General features: G+C 34.7%; 1 protein-coding gene across 2 annotated transcripts in view; it reads left to right on the forward strand.

The window, feature by feature from the left end:
* Positions 1-17002, forward strand: part of NRK (Nik related kinase) — a gene marked incomplete at its 5' end in the record, with an annotated part of 127807 nt that overhangs the window by 58102 nt on the left and 52703 nt on the right. For both annotated transcript variants that reach the window (XM_080795893.1, XM_080795894.1), the window contains 5 exons: positions 2495-2551; positions 3883-3954; positions 11206-11331; positions 13951-14061; positions 15633-15723. In XM_080795893.1, the coding sequence (XP_080652019.1) occupies positions 2495-2551; positions 3883-3954; positions 11206-11331; positions 13951-14061; positions 15633-15723 (457 nt within the window). The remainder of the gene's footprint in view (positions 1-2494; positions 2552-3882; positions 3955-11205; positions 11332-13950; positions 14062-15632; positions 15724-17002) is intronic.

Consider the following 17002-nt stretch of genomic DNA (forward strand, 5'->3'; position numbering starts at 1 on the left):
TTACAAACAGTGGCATGCTCAATAAGATTGAAGTAGCCTTAAATGTGTGGAATTAAAACCTATCAGTTTCATCAGTGGGAAAAAAATAGAGGTGTTGACATCCTTATGTAGCATGTAACATCAGTGGAAATGGTAGAGAGTTCTTTTCCCTTTGATTTTCTTTGATGAGTTGGCTTTATTTTAATGAGAGAACTTGTAGGAATCTTCTAAGAATGGCATTCATATACTTTGAAGTGGATGCTTTATAAAAAGAGATTTGACAACAAACAAACAATATATTTAAGGATCACATTTCTGAATTCAGTTCATCTTTTGCATTTACTCACTGACATGTTACCAAAGATATTAGCAATATTATTCAGACACACCATCCTTCATTTGATTATTCTACAAGTAAAAATTGTTGTTGTCTTTCTCATGAGAGCTATGGCTAGTGACAGTCCTTTTGTTTGAATACCCCTGTATTTTCTACAGCTGTAGCAACAAACCCACAAATTAGGTGTCTTGAAACAACAGAAATTTATTCTCTCACAGTTCTCAAGGCTTGAAGGCTACAGGGTCATTCTCCCTCTGAAAGCTGTAAGGAAGAAGATTTTTTCCCTCTTCCTAGCTTCTAGTGGTTGTCAACAATCCTTGGAATCCCGTGGTTTATAGCTGCATCACTCCAGTTTCTTTTGTCTTCATATGGCTATCAAATTTTTGTGTCTGTGTCAGTGTCTCTGTGTCCAAATCTCCCTCCCCTTTCTCTTGCCAAGACTGAAATCACTGGCCACTGTAATCCAGTATGACCTCATTTAACTTGATTACATGTGCAGAGACCTTATTTTCAATTAAGGTCACATTCTGAAATTATGCATTAATCTAAATTTGGGAGAGACACTATCTAACTCACTATAGCCCCCAAATCAATTCTTCTGCTAGATAAGGCATTATATTTTCAGTTGAAACCTTACTCATATAAATATAAAACTAAATTTTTTCTATGACTACAAGTTGAAGTATTTTTAATGATTTTATTTATTTAGAGAGAGAGAGAAAAAGGAAGAGAGTGGGAGAGTAGGGGGAGAGCTGGGGGAGACAGTGAGAGAATCTCAAGCAGATTCTGCCCTGATCATGTAGTCCCTGCCTGGGGATCAATCTCACGACCCTGCGTTCATGAGCTGAGTTGGAACCAAGAGTTGGATGCCTGACTGTGCTTTCCAGGTGTCCCTACAAGTTGAAACATTTTAAAAGGCACCAGCCACAAAATGAAAGCTCTGATTCCAAACATCTATGTTCTTTTTTTTTTTAATTTTAAATCTATAACTTGTACTTGCATTTAGGATAAGACTAAATTTTTAGAATTCATAATGTTTTCAATAAGAAAGAATCTTTTGGGGGCCCCTGGGTTGTTAAGTGTCTGGCTCTTGGTTTAAGCTCCAGTCATGATCTCAGGGTCCTGAGATAGAGCCCTGATGGAGCTCCATGCTCAGTGCAGAGTTCTTCCCCCTCTGTTCCTCCTCCTGTTCCCATTCTCACTCTCTAAAATAAATATATAAATAAAATCTTTAAAAAAAGAATCTTTCAGGACTTTTTCCTTTCATAAATATCATTGGTTCTCATGACTGAGGGCTTACTAAACAGTTTACAGGTCATTGGATTACTTATGTATCACTCTTACTTGTGATCCTTATGGGGAAAAAAAAAAAACTTGTTTGGTATATAAGAGGAGTCCACTGGGAATATATGTCTACATAATACCACATAATCAGTTGAAAAATGTTGAGTATTAACATCGCCTTTTTCCCTATCTTCAATCTGAAATTTTTACTTTTCATATAGATGCTCTGGTGCCATGTAAATCAACTTAAAAATACTAAGAAATCAGTGCTTTCAAATGGGCAGTTATGTCCACTATTTTAATACAAACACAAAAAAGCAAAACTACTCCATAAACTTGCTTGATTTTTCAAGTGAGCCGGTTGGAATTTCTTTAAATATTCATAGTTTAGGGGTGCCTGTGTGACTCCATTCGTTAAACACTGGACTTGTGATTTCAGCTCAGGTCATGGTCTCATGGGTCTTGGAATAAAGCCCCGCATGGGGCTGATTTAACAATTCTATACATTACTCAGTGCTCTTCAAGAGAAGTGAACTTTTAATCCCCTTTACCTATTTCACCCATTATCCACCTCCCCTTTAGTAACCATCAGTTTGTTCTTTATAGTTAAGAGTCTGTTTTTTTGTTTTTTTTTTTATTTTTTTTTACTCATTTGCTCTGTTTCTTATATTCCACATATGAGTGAAATTATATGGTATTTGTCTATCTCTGACTTATTTCACTTAGCATTATACTGTCTAGTTCTGTGTTATTGCAAATAGCAAGATTTCTTTTTTTATGGCTGAATAATATTCATATATATACATATATATCCATCTTCTTTATCTATTCATCCATGAATACTTCTTGATTATATGGATAGCATTTAATGTTTATTACTATCCTGTGTTTCAGGGACTCCATGAAAAAACTGGTGCATTTACAGCTGTTAAAGTGATGAATGCTCGTAAGGTAATATATCTCGTCCATATTCTGTTCACTTAATGGACTATGGTATTGAGATAAACAGCTCGGAAAATATTTGTTTTTTAATCATTATTATACATAATTATAATTATGTTAATCTGGATTTTTATATTTATCATTTAATATTATTTCTGTTCGTATAGTATCTTTGTTATTGATTCAATATATTTACACTTAAAAAATGTTTCACAGTGAAAGGTCCACATATTTTGGCATTCTATAAGAATGAGGAAAATATCTATATTCCTGCCTATTTCTAGTTGATTATCTGTTTTTGGGGATAACAAAGAGGAGAGTTCCTCTAATATTATGTTCATCCTTCCGTGTTCCATCACATATTTTTCCTTGTCCCAACCTTTCCTTTTGAGAACTGAGGCCATTAGATTCTCAGTGATGGGTAGAAGGAAAGAACTTGTCAAAAATGTACATTTTTCAGGCATTTTCTGACAGATGAGCAAGAGAGACAGTTTAATTGGCACTGTTCCTGCTAGCATTCATAAATTTGGGTCATGGTTCATAGAATATTGTCGTAGAATTTGCTAAGCACTGATTTCTGTCTTCTTTCTTCAGCATGACTGCCTCACTTTCTCAAGATAATATTAGCATGAACATAGCAAAGGTCAAAAAATTTTCACTTCATTATACCCTAAAGAAAAATTATCAAATGTTATGATTGAAAAACTATATATGTTCACTGAACTGTTGTCAGTGTCATAAACTGTTCTTTTCCAATTTGTGCAGGGAGTGAATTGCTGAAACAATTTAAGGAGTTTTACATCTTTTATTTTGCCAGTAAATGTCAAATGTTGAAAAAAATGTTGCAAACCAATGTGAATTTCAAGAGATTTTGAAGTTTTGTGGACTTATTTTGCCCTACAAACCATGGCTTCCAAATAATAAACCTAGTACTTTTTGAGTGCTACCTTCTAAAATATTTATTTCCTTGTTTTGACTTGAAAGAACTTTGACCTACATTTAATCTACATTTTAGATACTTTAACTTTTGAAATATTCAGAAAGTGTGTTCAGCCCACAAACAGTATCAATTATTTTGTTTTGTAAGGAGAAATAGCACTTTACTAACATCAAATTGTGTTTTTCCCCTTAATATGGCAGTTAAATCTGTTACTGTGAATTTAGTGCCAAGTTTCTGTATATATTAGAATCTTATTTAAGTAAAATTATTAGTGAAAATTGAGAGGAAGAATATCATGTTACTCTTCCATTTAGTGCCAAAAGAACACAAAACAATTAAAAATAAATAATTTTCAGAGTGCACCAATGCGTCTAATAACATTTTGTTCTTGGTTTTACAGACCGCTTTACCTGAAATAGGAAGGAGAGTGAGAGTGAATAAATATCAAAAGTCTGTCGGATGGAGATACAGCGTGAGTACTGAAAGTCCCCATTAGCTCTCAAGTTGTCTTTCCTTTAATTTTCAAATTTAACCCTTTGTATCATTATCTCTAGAAGGCTGCCACTAAAATATTCTTGCCTGGAAGTGATAACATACTATCTTTTAACACATTCACATAGATTCAATCATTACATTTGAACACTAACATCTGTCAGAAAGCTGGAGCTAGAAGAAATGTTTCCCTGAACAGGTAAGTATTGACAGCAGGTGAAGGATTGATTATATCTACAGAGCATAGAGCCCTGTAGCTGAGTAACAACACAAAAAATAATAAAACCAAGAGAAGATTTTGCCTTAAATTGGCCTTTTCAGGTCTTTTTTAACACCTCTACAGGATATTTCAGACTGGTTATTCCCCTAGTATGATTCTAAGAAACATTGCTATTGTATATGAGCTAAATGAGGACTACTCTTTTTTGTTGTAAGAACAATAGCAGACAAAACCATAGGTTATCCAACCTAAAAGTCTTCCTGGCATAGTACTCAAATATATAAAAGAGTGTGAAGGTACTTTCTACTTGAAGCTTTTTAACTATCTTACAAAGCAGTCTCTATGACTCTAATAATTTTCTGGCTCTTGAATAAGATCAGACAAAAAAATTATTTTTTGGTAGATACTAGTGATCTATCAAAATATTCTGTGGGCCTAAAAGCAGAATTCCTGCTCTTATCAATATAATTCATTGATATCTTTTTTTTTCCTACTTTCCTCCTTAGCTATCTGGTATTTGAATATTTTCAGCCTTTTGTGCCTTAATAAATATGATCTCAGGATGTAAAATAACTTTTTCCACTAACACAATCACATTCAGAAAAACTTTGTATTTATATTAGAAAAGTATTGATAAACAGCTTCATGATTCATCTAGTAAGCACCAGGCTCTTGTTTTGTTTAGAGTTTATCTCAGGAGACAAAGCATATCCAAATGAAACAGATAGTAGTGATTAATAGCATGCTTTGGTAGATCAAGAAGCTGCAAAGGGTAAAGAATGAAAAATATAATTGTCTGACTAATTTTGCTTTCATCAAACATTTCTGTTAATAAATCCCCTTCTTCCCCAAACCCTCTCTGGTATTCTTTCCACAGGGAAAAATATTTTGGGTCTACAATTGGGTGAAATTATAAAGGAAGTTGTGGTATCTTTGAGCTGCCTCTTTTTGACAAAAATTAGGATATTCATGCTACTCTGGGATCACCTGGCCCTGAGCCAGGAAATGCTATAGCATCATATTACTAGGATATGTGTCAGAGTTTTAAATTACCCGCTTGACCTGATGGATATAATGTACTTATGTGTTTCTCAAAAGCTCGACTTCCTGTTAATTGAGAATGGCAAACACACTAATGCTTTCCAAACATATCTGATCTTGGTTTATTGGTTTGGGGGGAGTTTACATTTATGTGGGAAACTCACTCTTAAAAGTTTCTTTAGTTGGGAACTTTGAACTCTATGATTATATATTTTAGTAAGAAAAATAACTGCTAGCTGATCAGCCAGTTAGCATCTCTAAATCATCTTGAATCCTTTGGGATAAGTTTGTGACTTGCATACACATCTCTTTGAGTCAGGGGTTTATGGAAATAGCAATAATGTGAAAGATCAGACACACAAGTTTAAATCCCATGTCTATCACTAAACAGCTAAGAAATACTTGGAAAACTGGTCCTGCCTCTCTAGGCTTCAGATTCCTCATAGGTAAAATGGCACCAGAATATTTGGCCTACTTATAAACAGGGTTAAAAATGTGGTCAAATGCAACTGCATAGCTTCCTGGAGCCCAGCCATTCTATTCTTGCTTGGGGACATGAACTTTCTAAATCAGAAAGAAAGAAGAAAAAATCTCTTTGATAATCAAACTAGCAAATAAATTAAAGGACTCTGTCTGGCCCCTGCTTCTTTTACATGTTCCTTGTGTTCTTACCTTCACACCATCATCTCATGCCTATTTATCACACTCTATGAATTCATATTCCTTTCAGCACAACTATGGTGTCTTTCTAGGAACTTAGAGTGTACATACAGAATTGGTAGTTCCTGAGGTTTTTTCTATATGATGGCAGATGTTGTTACCACTTCAAAGGACAACCACATCAGAGGGAAAGCAGAAAGTTCCATGTTCCTATATGGAAAGATTTAGTCACAAGGATCAACTTTTAGCTTTGTGGAAAACAGGTTAACAGATTTCAAAGGGAGCTTATTATCTGAGCTTCCTTGGGAGGCTGGGATGAGACTGGAACTTGAACTTCTATATAATTCTCATGCTACAAGCTGATTGTTTTATTTATTTCTGCCTTTATTACATAATAAATACAGAGAGAGAAACTGTCATTGGGTTTCCAGCTGGAGAAACCAGACCCCTCTCCTTCCCCCAAAGACAAATAGGTATCTAGATTTATTTTCTAGTTGTTGAATATTTATGGGTAAATCCACTGGAAAATTCCAGAGAAATGTCAAAGAATGTTCTGCAGCTGCTAGTCATTTCTCTGAGATTTCAAACTTTTTCCAAGATATATTATGAATACTTGGGGACATTTCAGAACCTAGTACATTGCCTTATATTTATTTCATAACTATTTTTAAAGTCTAACCACACTATTGCTAAATATAAAAAAAAGTCCATCTCTTCTATAGGGTCTCAGAGAATAAGCTAAAAAGGAAAATGATAACTGACTAGATATATTCAATTACCTACTAATTTCAGCTAAAAGATGTATTTTCTCCTGCCCCTAGGTCATCAAGTCAAGCTAATTGAGGGAAATTTGGGGGAGAACTAAAGATAGAAGTTAGTTCCCTAATTACTTTACATGCCAGTTGGCCCTTTTCTGATTCATTGCCTCAGAGAAGTCAAAGGTATCCTTTTTCACTGGATTTCAGAACAGGAGCTCAACTATTTTTAATTAAAAAGTCTTCTATTTTTAGTTTTTTTGAGGAACCTCCATACTGTTTTCCACAGTGGCTATACCAATCTACATTCCTGCCAACAATGCATAAGTGTTCCTCTTTCTCTAGATCTTCTCCAACATTTGTTATTTTTTGTTTTGTTTTTTTTTTTAATTTAGCCATCCTACTAGGTAAAATAAGTCAGACTCAGAAAGACAAATACCATATGATCTCACTCATGTAGAATCTAAAAAAACAAATGAATAAACAAACAGCAGAGTCAAACCTATAAATACAGAAAACAAAGTGATGGTTGCCAGAGGGGAGAAAGTGAAGGGATGGGTAAAATAGGTGAAGGGGATTGGGAGATACAGGCTTCCATTTATGGGATGAAGAAGCCACAGGGATGAAAAGTGAGGATAGGGAATGCAGTCAATGGTATTATAATAGTGCTGTGTGGTGAACGATGGTATCTATACTTGTGGTAAGCAGAGAGTAACATATAGAGAAGTTGAATCACTATGTCATACACCTGAAACTAATGTAACATTGTATGTCAACTATATTCAGATTTTTAGAAAAATAAATAAAAATTACACTTTTTGGTCAAATAGTATTTCTTTATGTACTACAACATATATTTACTTTGTATAAGAGTACTCTTGAAAAGGTTATATAAATTGAACTTTATAGATGCAGTAGAACTTTTTTATTTATAATCAAATGAAATTTAGAGCTGGTAGGAATTCAAAGGACCCAGGTGGTTAATCTATTTGTCAAGTATAATCACTTCCTGAGTCATTTCATATCAACCTCAACTTCATTATGCACTATCCTATATTCATCAATGGTTGTCATTCATGTATATGAATCTTATTTCCTGGTAGGTAAGGGGTATGATATCTAAATGATATCTAAATGCATAAATCAATGATACGCTCACTGGAAATTCCTAAACAATTTACGTTAGGTATGATAATACCCTGCATTTATAACATTCTTCTTTCAAAGACTCCAAAGGACTTTCAATTAATTGTCCCATTTAGCTCCACTAATGTTCCATGGAGATAAATAATGGCTACCAACTTCCATCAGGTTTCTGAGGATAAATTCAACCTTGGGAAGATAAAGTGAATTTCCAACTTTTAGTTGTTAGTGGGGGTAAAACCTAGGTGTCCTAACGCCCAGTGTAGATGTTCTTTTTTTTTTTTTTTTTTTTTTTTAGAGAGAGAGTGAGAAAGAGAGGGTGGGGAAGGAAGAAGCAGAAGGAAAGGGAGAGAGAGAATCTTAAGCAAGTTCCAACTGGGAACCTGAGATCATGATCTGAGCCCAAATCGAGAGTTGGATGCTTAGCTGACTGAGTCACACAGGTGCCACTAGATGCTCTTTTCTGATGACATCATACTGTCTTTCACTAAAAATGTCTCTTGAAATTATGTATTCTACCTTGGAAATCCCATACAAAAGGGTGGCTTCAATTATCACTATAGAGATAATCCTCAAAAACAATACCTTTAGCCCTGACCTGTCCCCTGAGTGGCACACCCATATCTTTAATCTGCACAATTCTATGCATCCATAAAAAGGAAGTGCATTTATGTTTATTGATATAGAAACATGCAATTTGGTATTGGGTAAGACATGCAAGTTCCAGAGTAGTGAGATATATATATATCCTGGAGAAATAAAAATGACTGGAGAAATAAAAATGACTGAAGGAATATACACTCAACTGTTACCACTAGTAGAAGGACATTCAGTAAGTGTATAGCATTTACATGTTTTACATTACATATATAAATACATTTTATCCATATGTATCACTGTTGTGATTAAGAAAACAAATGACTTTAAGCATATCTTTACAAAAGATTAACACAGATCAAACCTGTATCTTAAAAATCCAATGAGTCATAAACCAAGTCAGTGTGGTACAGACATAAGGATAGACATACAGATCAGTGGAATAGGAAGGGCTATTTCCATATATCTATGGTTAATTGATTTTTAAAATTTTATTTTATTTTTGAAGTTCCAAGATTCATTGTTTATGCACCACACCCAGTGCTCCATGCAATACGTGCCCTCCTTAATACCCACCACCAGGCCCTCCCAACCCCCCACCCCCCTCCCCTCCAAAACCCTCAGTTGGTTTCTCAGAGTCCACAGTCTCTCATGATTCATCTCCTCCTCCGAGTTCCCCAAACTCACTTCTCCTCTCCTTCACCCAATGTCCTTTGTGTTATTCCTTATGCTCAACAAGTCAGTGAAACCATATGATAATTGACTCTCTCTGCTAGACTTATTTCATTCAGCATTGACAAGGTTACAAAGACAATTCACGGAGAAAAATCATCTTTTCAACAAATAATGCTGAGACAACTAGATGTTCAAGTGTAAAAAATTAACTTACACCCCTTGTTTATATGAAAATTAGCTCAAAATGATCAAAGGCTTCAATGTGAGAATTAAAACTATAAAACACGTAGAAGAAAACATTTGGATAAATCTTCATCACTTTAGATTTGGCAATGGATCCTTAGATATGACACCAGAAGTACAAACAAAAATACAAGAAATCAATAAATCAGACTTTACCAAAATTAAAAATTTTGTTTCTCAAAAGACACTATCAAGATAGTGAAAAGACAACCCACAGAATGGGAGAAAATGTTTGCAAATCATACACCTTATAAAGTATTTGGATCTGGAATATATAAATAAATCTTACAATTAAATAATCAAAAGACAAATAACCCAATTAGAAAACAAAGGCAAAGATTTTCAATTAGACATTCCTCTGAAGATCATACACAAATGGCTAATGAGTACATGAACAGATCATTGATATGATTAGTCATCAGGGAATTGCAAGGGAAAATCACAATGAAATAAAAACCACTAGGATGGCTAAAATGATAAAACAGAAAATAGTAAGTGTTGATGAGGGTATGGAGAAATTAGAATTATCATTACCGTTGGGAGTAAAAATAGGTACAGCACTTGGAAAACAATTTGGCATTTTGTCAAAATGTTAAATATGGAGTTACCATTTGACCTAACAATTTAATTCCTAGGTATATACCAAAAAGGTATAAAAACATATATTTACACAAAAACTTGATATGAATGTCCACAACAGCATTATTTGTAATAGCCAAAAGGTGGGAATAACCTAAATGTCTATCAGTTAATGAGTGAAAAATGAATAAAATAATGATATGTTGTATAAAATGGATAACTTTCAGAAAAAAATCACAAAAGTCCACATACTATGTGGTTTTCATTTATATAAGATGTTCAAGATAAATATATCTAAAGAAATAAAAAATATATTACGGGTTCATTAAAGCTGGGATGTATGTGTGGCAGAATTTGGGAGTGATAACTAAAGAGTAAAAGGTTTCCTTTTGGGAGATAAAAATGTTTTAAAATGGATTGTGGTAATGGTTGCACAATTCTGTAAATATACTAAAAACCATTGAATTTTATACTTTAAAGATTTTATTTATTTGCTTGTCAGAGAGAGAAAAAGAGAGAGAGCATGAGGGCACAAGCAGGCAGAGTGGCAGGCAGAGGTGGAGAGAGAAGCAGGCTCCCTGCTGAGCAAGGAGCGTGATCTGGGAGGGAGCAAGGAGCCTGATCTGGGACTCGGTCCTTGGACCCTGGGATCATGACCTGAGCCAAAGGCAGTGGCTTAACCAACTGAGCCACCCAGGCATCCCGAATTTTATACTTTAAATGGATAAATTATATAGTATATAAATTATCTCAATAAGACTGTTACAAAATAAACAAAAATATAATGATTCTATTCAGTGAAAAGTTTATACAGCAGCCACTGCTGCTTGTGCAAGGATCATACTTTGAGAAACACTGAATTTAAAGGATCTTCTTTTAAGCTTTATTTTCTCCCAAATTCCCAGTTAATCAGAGGTCTCCGTTCTCTGACATTTCTAAATGAGATTTTATTATAAATTGCTCTGTGATGTAATGGGTAGCCATAGGATTTCCCTTGTTTTACCATAGGTTAGGATCCCACAGTTATTAATTGGCATAGCTTAAGAGCTTTATCCTCTATTGTCTATTCTTTTTTTTTTTTTTAAGAATAATCTTTTTTTTTTTAAGATTTTATTTATTTGCCAGAGAGAGAGAGAGAATACACACAAGCAGGCAGAGAGGCAGGCAGAGGCAGCGAGAGAAGCAGGCTTCCTGCTGAGCAAGGAACCCGATGCGGGACTCGATCCCAGGACCCTGGGATCATGACCTGAGCCGAAGGCAGCGGCTTAACCAACTGAGCCACCCAGGCGTCCCTCTATTGTCTATTCTTATTCTGCAGGATGAAGAAGAGGATCTCAGGACTGAACTCAACCTTTTGAAGAAGTACTCTTTCCACAAAAACATTGTATCTTTCTATGGTGCATTTTTCAAGCTGAGTCCCCCTGGCCAGAGGCATCAACTTTGGGTATGTATTTAATTACCTTGATCTTATTTCCTAAGATTAAGTCTCACCTGAAGAAATATACACTTGCTGGCTACATTTCCATTTCCAGGTCAAGTCAAGAATAGCATTGTTTTTTCTAAAATAATAACTAAGAATTTTCAGAATTTTCAGTTTTCAAGGAAAGATTGTTACACTTCATATAATGGACTTTAGGAAGAATGTGGACATTATAGAAAGGTTTTCAACAAGGGATTGAATTGAAATCATGGTGTTCAAACTTTAGCATGCATAAGAATCTCTTGGAAAGCCTGATAAAATACAGATGGCTGAGCTCCACCCCTAGAGTTTCTGATTCAGTTGGTGTGGGCTGTGGGTCCATGAATCTGAACTTAACAAGTTCACAGGTGATATTGATGCTACTGGTCTGGGTACCACACCTTCAGAATCTCAGATCTTCACTTTAACTCTCTTTTCTTCCAAATATCCAGCTAAGTATATTTTCTATTTTCTGACAACTCCAGTTGACATTTTACTAACTATTGCTGCATAGCTTTAATGGCTACTGGTATATTTTTGGCACACAAAATTTGTCTTTTAATATAGTTTTACTTACAATTTTTTTCCTTTTACCTGTATAGCAGTCTCCTTATTGATATATTTAACAGTACTCACTTCATTCAATCATTTAACATAGCCATTCACAACCATCTATTTGGGGCCCCTGGGAGACTCAGTTGGTTAGGCATCTGCCTTCAGCTTAGGTCATGATCCCAGGGTCCTGAGATTGAGACTGACATCTGGCTCCCTGCTCAGAGTGAAGGGAGCCTGCTTCTCCCTTTCCCTCTGCCCACAGCTCCCCCTGCTTGTTCATATGCTCTCTTGCTCTCTCTCTCTGTTAAACAAATAAGTGAAATATTTAAAAAAATCTATTTGCCATTCCTTCTGCTAGATTCTGAGGATACATGGATGAGCTGAATAGACATGTCCCTGACCTATCAGGGCTTACAATTCACTTGCAATGACTGGTAGCACTCAAATTATGACACATATGTATAGATAATTGGTCAGAAGGGAAATAACATGCTTCTATGTGGGCAAATAACAAAGGAATCTAAATTAAGTTAGGGAACGAGAAACTCTTCTTTGAGAAAATTTTCCTTGAACTGCGATCTGAAGGATGAATAAATTATTTGTGGAGCTAAGAGTTTTCATGAGACCATTTACAATTTCTTGCTTATGTTAATCAAAACAAATAGGAAGTAAGTAAATGACTAAATAATTACCATTTATAAAGTGTATGTGCCGGGCATCATGCATACAAAGCATACAAATAATTGAGAGTGTCTTACATTCCTTACATTCCTTTCAGAGTAGAGCTTTTCTGACTCAGGTAGTATTAGCAAGATTTTCAAGGTGCATCTGAATGAATAGCTTTAATTCAGGTTTGTCGTGATTTAAAATGAGTCTCTTTTCTTCCATTACCACAGTTGTACATGTTGTGCCCGTTTAAGTTAACATGAAAATTGAGCTTTTGTGGCTTATCTGTGTTATTAGTTTTGTTTGATTCTTCTCTTCTGTTTCATGAGAGCATACTCAGGTTAAAGACATGCTATAATATTAGTTGTGAACAAATGTAAATTAAAAAGTGATTAAGGTAGACTTTTAAATATTCATGTTTGGGGCCTATTTTTTTTGTTTCCTTCTTCTACAGCAAAAATTAATTAACTTGCCTACAGTTCAAGAAAAGACATGTTTTATTTTATTTATATAACAGTTTTGACACAGGCACTGATGCATAAGCCTGTGCTTAAAGAAAAGTTTGCTGGGTTGTTTATAATAGATATATTCTCTTTCACAATGGCCAGTCCTCTGGTTAGCTAAAGTAGGAAAGGAAATTTACTAGTTGGCCCCCTGATTCATTGATGGCAAAAAGATAAATTTTCTGAGAAATTTAGTTTATTAATAAAGTAATAACTGAATGAGATGCTGTCAGTGATAGTAACCTTAAAATAGACTTTCCTTAGCAGTAAAATCATTTGGAGAAAAAAATTCCCTATAGGAATGCAATTGAGAGTTTCTCCCTTGAAATTTTAGTTTGCCAGTATCTTAGGGAAAAACAGTCTAGAATTTAAAATAAAAACAAAACAATAAATACAAGCCTTGTCTTAATTTTGAGGTATAAATTCTTTTGAGATCCTGCTTTCCTGCTTTTCCACATGCAATCAAATTGTTCCCTCAGCAGTATTTTCCCCTTGAGTTCCAGTCATCACTCAGGCTTGTCTCCTTTACAAGCTTATTTCTAAAGGCATGTGATCATTCTGTTTTCAATAAACTGAATGTTCTTCCTTCTCAGTATATTCAAACATTATCTATCCTTCAAGGCTTAGCTCAAATTCCACCTCCTAGTTAAATATCCCTGGTGTGATACCTCCTTTTCCTCCTTCCACAGATCCTTGGATATGTTCCAACTTTTTTTAATTCCACTAGCCTTTAGAGACCTCCCCCAGACAACTGAGCCAGTCTTTGCAGTGTCTTAATCTCTAAACATCACATATAAATACAAGCCATATGGACTAAACTCTCCAGATATTTTCAGAGAATTACTTTCTAATTCTTGACACTTTACTGGATTCCCTGCAGATGGTGATGGAGTTATGCGCAGCAGGCTCAGTCACTGATGTAGTGAGAATGACCAGAAATCAGAGTTTGAAAGAAGATTGGATTGCATATATCTGCCGAGAAATCCTTCAGGTGAGTCTTCATATAGTCGTTCTCCCCTGGCCTTGAAAACACCTGGGAGCAATATATGCAACGTACATTATACCTGCCCTTATAGGGTGGTTCAAGAAATTCTGAACGTAAACCTCTGGATCAGGATACCAAAAACCTAAATAGCTTTAGAGAGAGCAGATTTTCAGATGATGTCCTTAACTTTGGGTAGACTGAAAGGTGGGTACCCAGGCCATTCCAAATCATGGTTTTTAATGGCTCTGTCAGAGTTAGACTGTTGTGTTCATTGGATCATGGAAATAACCACTTGGAATATTTATTACATTATTTAAATTTTTAGAGTTCTTTAAAAAAAGTAGCACTATCATTAGAGATTAAGAAAAAAGTGAGACAAAAGTCAGTTTTTTTACTGAATGGACCCAAACCATCCATAACCATTTTGCAGACAGATATCCTATTTCAATAATGTCCTGCTTTTAAAACTTGATTTATTTTGAATACCAGACTGGATGAGAACAATCTTCTTAATCTACCACACTCAAATTTTTCTCTGTGGTTTAAGTTCTTAGGGTCACTAGAGGAGGATATTAACAGAACTGAATAGCACCACTGATACGTAATGTTAGAATGGTCTTCTTTATATCTTAATTGGATTCACTTGTTGTTAATAGTGTAACTAGTTGAGTGTAAATTCTGGACTGAGTTTAATTTCTGGTTCATCATTTATTAGCTTTGTGTCCTTGAATCAGTTACTTAATTTTCAAAATCTCACCTTTTTTAATGTGGGGTGATGTTAGTACCATCCTCAAAGGATTGCAGTGACGATTTCATAATTTCCTCCATGTAAAGCAGTTAGCACAGTCCTGGGCAAAAACTAAAATAAATCTAATGACTCAATAAATATTAGCCATTTTTACTGTTATTTCTGTTATTAATCCCCAGTTATTATCTGGAGAATTCTCTTTGAAGCCAGGTCACAGGTTAGTTTTAGTGGTGAGTAGGTTGGATCCAGCATGGTGAGCCAAAACAAATTGCAAATGCTTTAAAATGAATTTCCATATTCCCCCAAATTCTCAGCCTACAAGGTTGACTAGAAAATATTTTGGATTAAACAAATGGTTGGATGAGGAATAGAGTAAAACAATGGCTGAGCTATGATATTTAAGATGTCCATGTCTTCATTCTTATGGTTAGTTGGAAATATGGAGACTAGAAAGGAAGGTATATGGCCCAATGTATCAAAACATTACTTTTTGGTGTTCTTTTCCTTTCATGGTTGTCCTGATTTATTTTCCTTTCCTTATAGCCAAAAGTAGAATTTCTGGGAACTGGTTGTAGTAATTCCAGCCTAAAGAAAGAATTTTGTCTGAAAAATGCAAGTCTGGACCATCTTTCTTACGAAAAGATCTTCCAAAATTACTAAGAACGTTAACAGAAAAAGAGAAAAAATATATATATACACATACACATATATGTATATATGTATATGTATATATATATACACACAATATATATACAATATATATACATACACACATATGCATATATATTGATGTGACTTTTTGAATAAATATGTATCTATCTATGTGCAGGGCCTAGCTCATCTTCATGCACACCGTGTAATTCACCGGGACATCAAAGGTCAGAATGTGCTACTGACTCATAATGCTGAAGTAAAACTTGGTAAGTTTGTTCTTGTACATTAAGTGTGGCCCAAAATATTTCAATGGAGATGAGTCCTTTAAGATAACTGTATTTTCTATCATGTCACTAACAATATCCTCTACTTATTTAGGCTGTGTTTTCCTTGCTTGCAAAACCAGTCAAAATTTGAAAATTTGTTTGGGGAGGGAGGTAGGTGGAGCAGGAGAAAAATGCACCTTTTACTGCTTCTCTGAAATCATGTGGTTAAAAACTTCTAAATTCTAATGGAAGGCTTACATTTTGGTCATTGTTTTACTCTCTATTAAGTATAGATATTATATTTATTTTAATAATTGAATTGAGTATTTTGTGCAAGTTTCTATGCCATGGACAAGGAAACAAAAAGATAATTCTTCCACATCACAAAATCATATTTTCCAAATAATAGCAAAGAACTTTTAAATTAATTAAGTACAAATTGCTTCTTTGGAATTTTCCCTCAAATATTTAAAGAACTGATATTAGTTGCTCCCCTAGTATCCAGATCAAGTTCAAATTAGAAATCAAAAGACCAGAAAGTCCTTGGCTTTCTACTCCAGGATTCAAAATTGCATAATTTATTCAAAAATAACCACACATATTGTCTCACAGGCACACAGGGCACAATTTACTGCATCCTTTAATGTTCAAAATAAATATTGTTGGTTGGTTTTAAAATAATACCATATAAATAATGTCAGTACTATGCAATGGCAGATAACTTCATTGCTATAGAATATAAATCATTGGTTATTAAATCCTGTATTATTTTTAAATGATAATCATTTCTTGCCTTCCATGTCTCTAGCATGACCTTATGATAGTTCCCATTTTCCTGATGAACAAAAACAACAACAGTAGGAATTTTGTTCATTCATTGAGAATGTTTTCATTGAATATTTGTGGAAGAAGCTTGAGGTAATTGCTCTTGAAATAAGAAAAAAAAAGTAATTTCAAGAAAATGTATAATGTCTTACGTGTCTAAAAGCTACAAAGCTAAGAACACAGTATTAAGACAATGTTAATATATAAGGAGAAATTTTTTTAAAGACTTTATTTATTTATTTGACAGAGAGAGAGATCACAAGTAGGCAGAGAAGCAGGCAGAGAGAGAGGAGAAAGCAGGCTCCCCGCTGAGCAGAGGGCCCGATGAGGGGCTCGATCCCGGGACCCTGGCATCACGACCCGAGCCGAAGGCAGACGCTTAATGCACTGAGCCACCCAGGTGCCCCTATAAGGAGAATTTTGACCTCACATTCAAATGTACAGGATAAATAGT

Source organism: Martes martes (assembly GCF_963455335.1).
Source record: "Martes martes genome assembly, chromosome: X".
Classification (NCBI taxonomy): domain Eukaryota; kingdom Metazoa; phylum Chordata; class Mammalia; order Carnivora; family Mustelidae; genus Martes; species Martes martes.